The following is a 10149-nucleotide window of genomic DNA, read 5'->3' as shown; positions in this document are numbered from 1 at the left end:
ACCTGTGAAATAACCCCCGGGGGCTATTTTGGGAGCCCGGCTTCGAGCAGCTGCCCTCGGAGGTGGGTATCTGGCTGGAAAGCCTGGCTGGCACTGCCACCCAGCAGCGCTGCAGCAGGCTCTGCCCGTGCCTGGAATTGGGGTGTCAGCCCCTGCACCCAGCCTCGTGCACCCGTCAGAGTGGTCACCCCATCCCAGAGCTGCCGTTCCACCCTGGAGCCCAGCCTGTTCCCAGGGATGGTTACCAGGAGCTCATGTGTTTGGTTGCAAACAGAGCAGGAGTGGGAGCCAGGCACTCATGTTTGTGTGCCTGTGGTTGCTCAGGCAACTCGGGGCCAGCCAGGAGCTGCCAAAACTGCCGGCGGCCAGGGCCGAGCCCATGGCATACTGCCCTGGGGTGGCACGGCCAGCCCAGCCTCCCACCGCCCGGCCGGGCAAGCGAGCGAAGGGGCTCTCACTGCTCGGCCCCACAGAACACAACCAGACCGGGGGCGTCAGTGCGGGTGGGGTTTTATTGCAGAGCCGGGTTACAGCGCAGGTCTGCAGCATCCTTTGGTTTGGGCTTCACAAAGGCAGCAGGAGGCCACAGGAGTTCAAGTCGGAGACCTTTGCCAATGGCCAGGCAACGCCAAGCTCTCCCAGAGTGGATGCCAGGGCTCAGCTGGGAGCATCCTGGCAGCACCAGCACTAACAGCACCACAGGGTCTGAGCCTCCCACAGTGCTGGGCAAGGAGCGAAGCTGGGCAGCCCCACGGCAAGGGCACCAGTGGGGAAGGAAGGAGGTGAGGAGGTGGCTGTGGTGTAGTTCATGCAGGGTTAAGGCAGGTCTCCAGGAGGTCTATGGGGAAGGTAGGCTGTGGTCCCGGTGGGACTGGCAGGGAGGATGCCCCAAAAGCTGGGGCTGAGGTAGGGAAGGTCTGGGTACAAGCTGGACAGGGGAGCCCTGAGGAGCAGTGCTGTTAGTACGGCAGGCGCTGCCAGTGGCAGGGGGCTGGGGGTGACAGTATGGGGGGCACGGGAGGGGCTGGGGAGGGTCACAGCACGGCAGGAGGGGGACAGACATAGCACTGGGGCAGAGCACACAGCCCGGCGACTTTCCCAATCACAGCGCTGGGCGGCTGACATCCCGCCAGCCTGGGGCTGGCCCCAGCGCAGCCTCCCGGGCCCCATGTCACGCAGGCATGTCCCAAGGCTGACATGAGCGCCGACCCCCGGCCGACGTGCAGGGACCGGGACGGTGGGCACCACAGCACCCATCCCTACTTTTTCACTTTGGCGTCGTAGGTGCCCGCATTCTTGTAGGCACTGACGTAGCCGCTGTTGTCCACGATGTTCTCCCGCCCACTCTTGCCCTTGCCCTTGCCACTCTCGTCAAAACGCTCCTTGTGGGAGCCCGTGTACTTGGAGGTGTCTGTCAGCCTCTCCACGGCTCCCACTGTCTTGGCTTTCTGCAGCAGGGAGATGGGACACCGGAGTCAAGAACGTGCCCCACCCCCTTCATCCCTTGCCCCATGCAAGCTTCTGAGACCCACCGAAGGCCCTACCATGCCCCCCACACCCACTAAACCTACACAATCCCCAGACCCCCCAGCCCACCCAGGGCCATGGGGTCCCTCAGAAAGCATTTGCACTGTGGGCAGAGCTCCATCCTCCCCCCCTGACCACCCCTCCTGCTCCCAGCAGCCACAGGGCTCTTCACTCACCGTGACGCCCACATTAATGGGCTCCTTCCCTGCCACCAGCTGGCAGATAGCTTCATACGCCTCCTCTTTGCTCTTATCCTTAAATCTCTTGGGGGCCAGCTCCTCCAGCGCCTTCTTGAACTCCTCATAGTTGATGACACGGGCTGTCTTCCCTCTGCAAGCACAAAACCCAGGCTGCCATCAGCACGTCTTCAGGTTGTGCCTCCAAACAGGATGCAGCGGGATGAGCTGCATCAAGACGACCCCGGCTTTGTCCTCCACCGGCCTCAAGCCCTTCACCCACCTCTGAAACATAGCTATGCCAGGGCAATCCTGGCTGAACGGGCTGAGCTGAGCACAACTGGTGCTGAGCTCCAGGAGCTTTCAAGTCTCTGGTGCCAAATACCTCACCCCTGAATGGGAGTGACCTGGGAACTCAGGCACTGGTGGCAGGAGGGGACACACATCCATTCCCACTGCTGCCAGCCTGGCTGAGATGCCCAGCACCCTCTCTACCCTGGCAGGCATCAGTCCTTCTCTGGTCAAATTCGGATGTGCACAGAGCATCTCTTCCATGAGCGCCTGGTCCTCGCCTCCAGGGCAGCATAGCAACCCACCCTCCTACGGGCTGAACACCTCCTGCTGCTCAGATCCTCCCGGCCCCACGAGGGATCAGCGGGGTCCCCAGATGGAGGGCACAGAGAGAGCAGGTTCTCCACCCATCCTTGCTCCTGCACTCTGGTGTTGGAGCACTGGGTGTCACTATGTCCTCAGGGACCCCAGAAACAGCCCCAGGTGCCTTCAGCTCTTCAGCTGCCCGTGAGCTCCAGGCTGAGGTGTGGGCCGGCCAGACACAGGGATGGGCTGTGCCACATCACAGGGGACACTCCAGAGCATCCTTCTCTGCTCCCTGCAGCACCTACACAGGAACCTGGCAGAACTGGCCAGGCCCACCCTGACACCTGGGGGAGCAGGAGCAGGGGCACAGGATCTGCACCAAAACCTGAGCTTCACACACACACACACACAGAGATTTGGATTAATTTATTATTAGGTCTTGCAAAAGCAGCGACACAACTCCCTGGAAGGCAGAACACTGCAGGGCGGCACCCGCTGCTCCATGCCAAGTGCAACACGGGAATGGACAGCTTGGGCATGCAGCTGGGGTACCACACCCCCTGGGGATCACCGCACCTGGGCACTGCCACCCTGCCCACACCACAAGGGCAGCCCCGCTGGAGGCCCCAAAAAGCCAAGTCACTTACTTCACCTTGGAGAAGACAATGTCCACATCGGTGCTGGTGACGCTTTTGCCATCGGTGACTTTGCAGTCTTTGCACAGCTTGGCCCAGTTCTTCCCATTCATTTCTTGCCCCGTAGCCTTGGTGTCACCGTAGATGGCAAATTTGCGGAAGCTCTCTTCCAGCGAGGCCATCTCGGTGCTCCCGGCCATGGGGCAGCAGGACAGGGGATGGAGGGGCCTGTTACTGCCCTGGCTCTGGCTGGCTGCGCCGGCAGAGCTCAGCCAGCCCTGTTCTCTGGCCTGCAAGGGTGGGAGGAGGAGGAGGGTTGGCGAGGGCCGAGGCTCTGCAGCAGGAGCGGGGCGTTGGCAGAGCCTGCGGGCGTGGGGTGAGGGCTGGCAGCAGCCTGGGACAAGCCTCGAAGCCACCAGCCAGGACGTGTCTTGGGGGATGGAGAGCTGTCAGCAGCGAGGCTGCCGGCTCCAGGGGCTGGCGAGGAGTGAGCACAGCAGCCTGTCCCCTCGGGAGCACTCTCTGGGAATGACGCAATGCGGCTGCCTTCCTCCTGCTCGCCGATCATGCTCGCTGCCTCCAGCCCCACCTCTCCCGTGCCCCGATGGCCCTGCCAACGGCCACATCCCCTGCGTGCAGCTGACAGCACCCCAGCCCTGCAGCCTGCCCCCCGGGGCTGGGCCAAACATGGTGCCCCCTAGCCAGCAGCACCGGGGTGCCAAGTGGCCGCTGGGCCTCCGCACCCCTGCACAGTGCCGCAGCCGCCGCCCCATCCTGCCTCCCACCCGCCATCCCTCGTCAGCCTCGCCCTGCCGGCTCAGCATCCCTCGCCATGTGCTGAGCACCCGCAGCATCCCGGCCAGGACCCAGGCCCGGCTCCGGCACGCCGAGGTGCGGAGCGGGTACCTCAACCAGTGCCCGGGGCGGGGGGGGCCTGGGATGGGCTCCCCGGGGCCGTGGCGAGAGCCGGGAGGGGGCACGAAGTCGCAGCGGGCTCGGTGGCTGCACCGCCGGCCCTAGTGCTGCCTGGTGACCGTCGCCAGGGAGGAGCGGCGTTGCCTGGCGACCGTCGCCAGGGAGGAGCGGCGGGGCGGGGAAGCCGCCTGTCCCCGCCCGGCCCCGGGCCCCCGCCGCCCCGGCCCCGCACCGCCCGGCGCCGCCGCACGGAGCCCGCACGCTCCCTCCGAGGGTCCCGGCCCCGCGCCGCGGGACGGGCAGCAGCCGGAGCCGCGGCCCGGGGGGGTCCCGCCGGCGGCGCGACCCGGGGCGCGGGGGAGTCCCGGCTCCGCCGCGGCCGCGCTTGCTCGGTCACTCACCTCCCGGCGCCGCGCTCTGAGGCGTGGGGGCCGCCGCCGCCGCCTGTTTAAGGAGCCGCCATGGCGACGGGAGGGGCCGCGGGCCGCGCCCGCTCCGGGCCGCCCCCTCCCGCCTTCCCCGGGCCGCCCCACGGCCCGCAGCGCCCCCGGGGCGGGAAGGCGGGCCCGGGCAGCCGTCCGGAGCCGCCGCCGGGGCACTCTCCGCCACCCCTCGAAGCCCCTCCACTGCTCCAGCAGGTCTCTCCACCACCCCACAAGGCCCTCCTGGCCTCCACAAGGTCCCTCCATCACCCCACCAGGTCTCTCCTCCACCCCACGAAGTCCATCAACCCACGAAGTCTCTCCACTGCCTCACAAAGTCCTGTCAGCCCTCTTCCTACAAGGTCCCTCCTCCACCCCACAAGGCCCCACCATCCCGCCACAAGGTGCCTCCATCCCCCTGCCACTGCAGACTCCCCCCGGCAGCCCCCTGTGGTCTGCCCTGCAGCCCCGTCCCCTGCCCCACGGCCAGCGTGCACCTTCCATAGAGGAACTGGCCCCCCTCAGCGGGTGACATGGACTCAAGGCCACTGCCCAGGCTGTGGGGACAAATGCCAACCATCCTGGCGTGGCAGGCACCATGGTGAGCCCCTGTCCCCTCTGTACAGCCTGGTGGGACACCCTTGGAGCAGCCCTGGGGACAGCCAGCCACATGCCAGTACTGCCCATCGTGGCTGCTGACTTCCCTTGCCTGGAGCCCAACCACATGTGGGGCTCCCGGCAGGTGCTGCGGGCTGAAGCAGCACCCAAATATTGTTGTTGCCATGGAGTCCCGACACAGCCCACATCACCTACTCACAGCCCCACCTCAGCTGTTTGCCCACAGCCTGCTCTGACCTCGGCGCTCCTCATCCTCGCTCCGGCAGGCACGGGCCATGGTGCATGGCCAGCCACAGCATCACCAGGAGCTGTTCACGCCGAGGGGACACAGCGTTCGCTGCTGCCACACAGGATCCTGCGGGTAAATCAGCAGCTTGGGGAGCTGGGGAACAGCGGGAACAACGCAGGCAGCCTCTGACACCCTGGGGTCTCTGTCTGCTCTGGTCCCCGTGTGGAGGAGCTGCAGGGCGAGGATGTACATGGGTATCCCTGTGGCTGGGCTGCCCCGGAGGTATCAGAACCCTTTGCTTTGGGGTACGGTCCCAGTGCAACCTCCTGCTCTTGGCTGAGGGGCATGCATTCTCTGCCGGGACCTTGTTGCCAGGTCTTAACTGGACAAAGTCCTGAGCGACACACCCGTACTGATCCTGGCTTGGAGCAGGGTCTGGGGACCTCCAGAGGTGCCCACCAGCCAATTCTGCAAGTCTGCGGTTTGGGATCACTAGCGCTACTTCCCGCTTCGGAGGCGAGTGCCAGGGCTGTGTCAGAGGACACAGGCATACCTCAGCACCTGGCCACTTTGGGTAGCCCCAGATGGTCACAGCTATGTTAGGGGCTCCACTTTGTCATGTCCCTCCCGCCAGCCTTGTGACCCCTCCCTTGGCAGGAGCTGCTGTCTCACAGCCCAGCCAGAGGCAGGGTGGCAACCCACAGCTGCCCAGTGGCAAGGCCATCCCAAAGGAGACAGTCAAGGGTGCGCAGGACAGGTGTGGAGGCTCATCTAGTAGGGGCTGGACCAGCCTGATGCCAGAGTCCAAGCAGACATCCCCACCAAATGTTTCTCCTCTGTCCGGCTTGTCCTGGTAGAGCTCAGCCATGGCCAGAGAGCCTGGGAGCTGCACGGAGGTGGCACCAGGAGGACTCTGTCCTGAGCACACATGCTTCCCGCTCTTCATAAAACATGAAAGCAGTTCCCAAAGCACAGAGGCTCAGCAGTTACGGCAGCTGGCTGAAGTGGGAATTCAAACCAGCCCTCGCCCAGGCCAGCAAGGACCCAGGGCTGTCCTGTCACCCCACAGAAAGCGGGGAAGAGCTGCTCACCTGCTCTCTGCTTTAAGGAGAGGGCAATAATTGCGGCTGTCAGATCGAGGAGGGTGGTTAAGTCTTGCTGAAGGTACAGCCTTGTCCTCAGCTTGCCCTGCCACTGCCGGAGCAGGTGCCTTTGGCTCTGCTTCCAGCCGATGGCTCCAGAGAGTAGCCAGGGAATGCCGGCTGGAGCACCCGGCCCGCAGCAGCTCTGGCAGGGCTTGGCAGCAGCAGGTGGCACGAGAGCCCAGGTTCACCGTGCTGGCAGCAGGCAGGGGCTGAGCGGGAGCTGGGCATGTCGGCAGCTCTTCTCTAGGAGCTCCAGTCCGTCCCAGGGGCTGCAGAGCCTGAAGAGCCAAGAAGTGGCACACGGGGGGAGCCAGGCGAGCGGGGGCACCAGGCCAGGGCTGGCGAGTTGCCCCTTGGGGTCAGGCTGAGCAGGTCAGGTTTCGGTTCCTAAGGGCTGGGGTTTGTTGTGCATTTGTTGTCACCATGACAGCCCTGTTGGGATGGAGCACAGTCCTTGGCCAGCTCCTGCTGTTCCTCATGCAGCCGGGAAAGGAAGCCCAGGAGGTGGCTGTAACTTGGTCCAGAGCCTGTGGCACAGGCAGGAGCTGAGGAGGAGGTTCACCGGTCCTCTGATGTGGTGGAGGAGCATGTACATGGCACAGTGCTCAGCTCCCTGGGGACCTTTCCCTTCTTGCGATTTCCTATAAAGGTCAGGACATTCCCAGGCTGCCTCCTGTCCCGGGGAGCTTAATGAGCCACATAAATTGGGTGCTTACCCGCGACACACTGAGGGTCACAGCTCAGTGTCACCGAGACACAGCTTTGGATGCTGGGCTTGTCCCTGCTAGGATATGCCTGTCTCCCCACCTTCACACAGAGCCCTGGAGCGCTGTGGCTGCTTCAGGGTGTAGCTCGGAGCTCACACCAGAGCAGAAGAGCAACCTCAGAGCACCCTCTGTGCTCATCTCCACCTCCTGCCTCCCTGGGGCTGGGCACCGCAGGCTCCCCAGAGTCATCTTGTTTCAGGAATGAATTGCTGGCTCGGCAGCATCTGGGGTGGGATGAGGTTATGCGGGAACGCTGCTTCTCTAGCACAAGTTGCTACAAAACAGAGGGAAGTGTTTCGGCGGTTGTGCAATATGTATACGGTAACCCCAGCAACAGCGTGTCCACAAGGCATTAACAGGGCTCAGCTGTGGCTGACAAGCGGTGCGATCGTGGCGTGTGCGCGCCGGGTGTGCCAGTGGTGCGACAAGGGGGTTCTGCTGCTCAAGCTGGTGTCCCAGCTGTGATGCCCAACACTGGGCAGAGGGGAGGGGGAAAAAAGCTCCATCCTTCGGCAGGAGCTTCCATTTCCCCCCTGCAGTTCAAGGCAGCCCCTTATGATGTTCTCAGGACATGTCAAAAGCAGAACACGATCAGACTCATCAAAAACCATTTCCCAAAGGAAGGTCCCCTCGACTTCAAAGGGAAAACTAAGAAACATGAGTCAGGCCCGAAGATGAAAGCAAGCAGGGTGTATGTCCTGTGCCAACGCTGAGAGACTTACAGCAGGCACCGCAAGGTCCAGCTCAGCTGCTGGTGAGTGGCCGGGGAACATGATTTATGAGTTTAGAGGACTCTGGAAAGCCGCACATTGCTTGTTCCTAATAAAAAGCCACAGCATCTCGTGGTGGAAAGGGCCAGTCCAGGGCGCTGCCTCCTGCTGATGGGAGAGTTCATGCCTTGGCAACCCCCTTTTATTGAGTGCTGGAGAAGGTGCTTGGGGGTGCCAGACCTCAATGTCCCTGCAGCAACAGGGAGCTGAAGGCATCAGGACTGCAGAAACGCCCTCCGCACCTGAACCAGCAGGGTATGAGCATTAGGGTCCCCAAAGAACAGAAATGAGGTGGGGAAGGAGAGAGCCCAGATGGTGCCTGCCCCTGCTGCGACCACCTTGGAAAGGCACCAGCTGCCTGCTGCAGAAAACCTCCACGGTTTTGTGGGATACCACACACAGCACCCAAAGCCAGGGTCCTGAGGGCATGTATATATTGCAAAGCAGCATCTGCAAAAGGCCCTCCTGACACGAAGCAGCTCAGCTGAGACACTGAACTGCACTTGCAAAGGTTCATCCTTGCTGGGAACTGATCTGGAGCAGACAGCAGTTCTCCCAGGAGCTAAAACCACCTCCGTCTCACCATTTCCACTCAGGTGCCCGGAATGCATCTCCAACTGTCCACTTTTAATGTGGTTGTAGTGAAAAGAGAGAATCCAGCCAAAAGCAAACACGACGCAGCACGCGCGATCCTGCCTGCTGAGGTTTAGGAGATCAGAGTCCAACACGGGCAGCAGTGCTGGGGGCCCATCCTGCCAGGGCCCAGCTCTTCACTCAGCACCCAGCTGCCCTGACACACCAACAAGGCATTGCACGTTTTGCAGCCTCAGTTTATTCTGCCTCCTCCAGCACTTGACATAGCGGAGAAAATGTTCCACGGCTCAGCTAGAAGGCAGCACAAGGATGTCTGCCCTACCCAGAGGGACCCCCAGAGCAGGGTCTCCAGGGCACCCTGTTGGCCTCCAGCAAAAAGCGTGGGCTCCCACTCCCTGGGGAGAAATCTGCAGGGCAGGACAAAACCAGCACAGCCCAGCGGCATATGGGCCTCTGCACTGGTTGTCAGGGACTCTGGGGGCAGACACCCTTCCTCAGGTGGGTGTCCGTGTGTGTGGCAGGGGAGCCTGGGGCTTACGGGCCGTTCTCAGTGGGACACCGGGCAGGTGAGTGCAGCCTGCGGGGAGGGCAACTAAATGCTGAACCTGAGGGTGACCCCCCTGCTCCTGGAGAGGGTCACATCCCAGCAAACCGTAGGACATCCCCTTCCTTCCCAGCTTGTGCTCCAAACCTGCCACCTTGGGACATGCCAGACCTGTCTGTCCCTGGACACCTGATAGAGCAGGAATCCCAGCCCCCTCCCCCCCTCCCCAAGCGCACAGCACCCTTTCTGCAGCGTAGCCGGGCTGGCCTCCCCCTGCGGCAGCACAGACGGGGTGGTCTCCCCCTGCCCCTCAGGGAAGGCAGGCCCATGTCCCATCCAGCAGCCACACGGCCCGGTGGGGAGGGGACTGCTGTCACCGCCACACAGGCTAAGGTGCAAAGCCCAGCTGGGATGTCAGAGGTGCGGGGAAAACGGACCAAACAGGCCAGGGGCCATCAACCAGGCCAATAAACAAATGACTGCAAAAAAGGAGGAAACTATTTTGCAAAGGACATAGAAAATTTTATTGTGAACAGAGCTACTAAAGAGCTTCAGACATGACTTTGGTACTGGTTCTGTGCAGATGAAGCGTAAGAAAACACATAAGGGGGCAGCTGCTGGAGAGACATTACCGATGGCTCCGGGGTGGTGGGACAGCTGCCTTGGAAAATCCCGAGCACAGCGTTACTGCGGGGTGTAGCTGCCTTAGGTGACAGGAGACACGAAGAGAAATGACTGGAAGGACTTGGTCTAACTGAGACCCATCAGTGAGCAGATGCCCTGGTTTCTGCTGCTCCCCCAGGGTTGGTCACACACACACCAGCTTTGCCAAAGGGTCACACTGCCAGCAGGTGCCACTGGCCGCAGCAGCAAAGGAAGCCACGAGGAGCGTGATCACAGGCCAACCCCTCCTGCAGACTGACACGTAATGAGTTCAACAGCTACGTGAGACTTCACTGTTGCTGATCAGTAGCTCACGTCATTCAATGAAGAGTCACAGCTCCTCATTCCGGCTCTTCCAGGAGTCAAAAATCAGACAAGAGAGAAGGACGACAAGCCAGCCCTTTAGAGAAACCCAGGGTCAGCGGTCATATCCATGCTGCCTTGCCAGAATTTCCCCAGGACTGTCCCAGGCAGCGCTCGGCCTGACGGTCCCATCTCTGAGCCACGCTTACCCCATAAACCAGGGGTCCTCAAACTACGGCCCCCC

General features: G+C 62.4%; 1 protein-coding gene across 1 annotated transcript; it reads right to left on the bottom strand.

Moving 5' to 3' along the window:
• Nucleotides 1-494: 494 nt before the first annotated feature.
• On the bottom strand, nucleotides 495-4385 carry TPPP3 (tubulin polymerization promoting protein family member 3). The gene is made up of 4 exons (XM_055726995.1): nucleotides 4252-4385; nucleotides 2948-3225; nucleotides 1704-1857; nucleotides 495-1448 (listed from the first exon to the last, which is right to left on the bottom strand). The coding sequence occupies exons 2-4, from the start codon at nucleotides 3133-3135 to the stop codon at nucleotides 1260-1262; spliced, it is 531 nt and encodes a 176-aa protein (XP_055582970.1). The 5' UTR covers nucleotides 3136-3225; nucleotides 4252-4385; the 3' UTR covers nucleotides 495-1259.
• Nucleotides 4386-10149: the final 5764 nt, after the last annotated feature.

The sequence above is a fragment of the Falco cherrug genome, chromosome 14, assembly GCF_023634085.1.
Source record: "Falco cherrug isolate bFalChe1 chromosome 14, bFalChe1.pri, whole genome shotgun sequence".
In the NCBI taxonomy this organism is placed as follows: Eukaryota; Metazoa; Chordata; class Aves; order Falconiformes; family Falconidae; genus Falco; species Falco cherrug.
This window is presented reverse-complemented; position numbering and strand designations above follow the sequence as displayed.

Coding starts and splice junctions, on each gene's coding strand:
- TPPP3 (XM_055726995.1), bottom strand. CDS start 3,135: ATGGCCGGGAGCACCGAGATGGCCTCGCTGGAAGAGAGCTTCCGCAAA. Junction 1,858..2,947: donor ATTGTCTTCTCCAAGGTGAA/GTAAGTGACTTG, acceptor TTGTGCTTGCAG/AGGGAAGACAGCCCGTGTCA. Junction 1,449..1,703: donor CCATTAATGTGGGCGTCACG/GTGAGTGAAGAG, acceptor TCCCTGCTGCAG/AAAGCCAAGACAGTGGGAGC.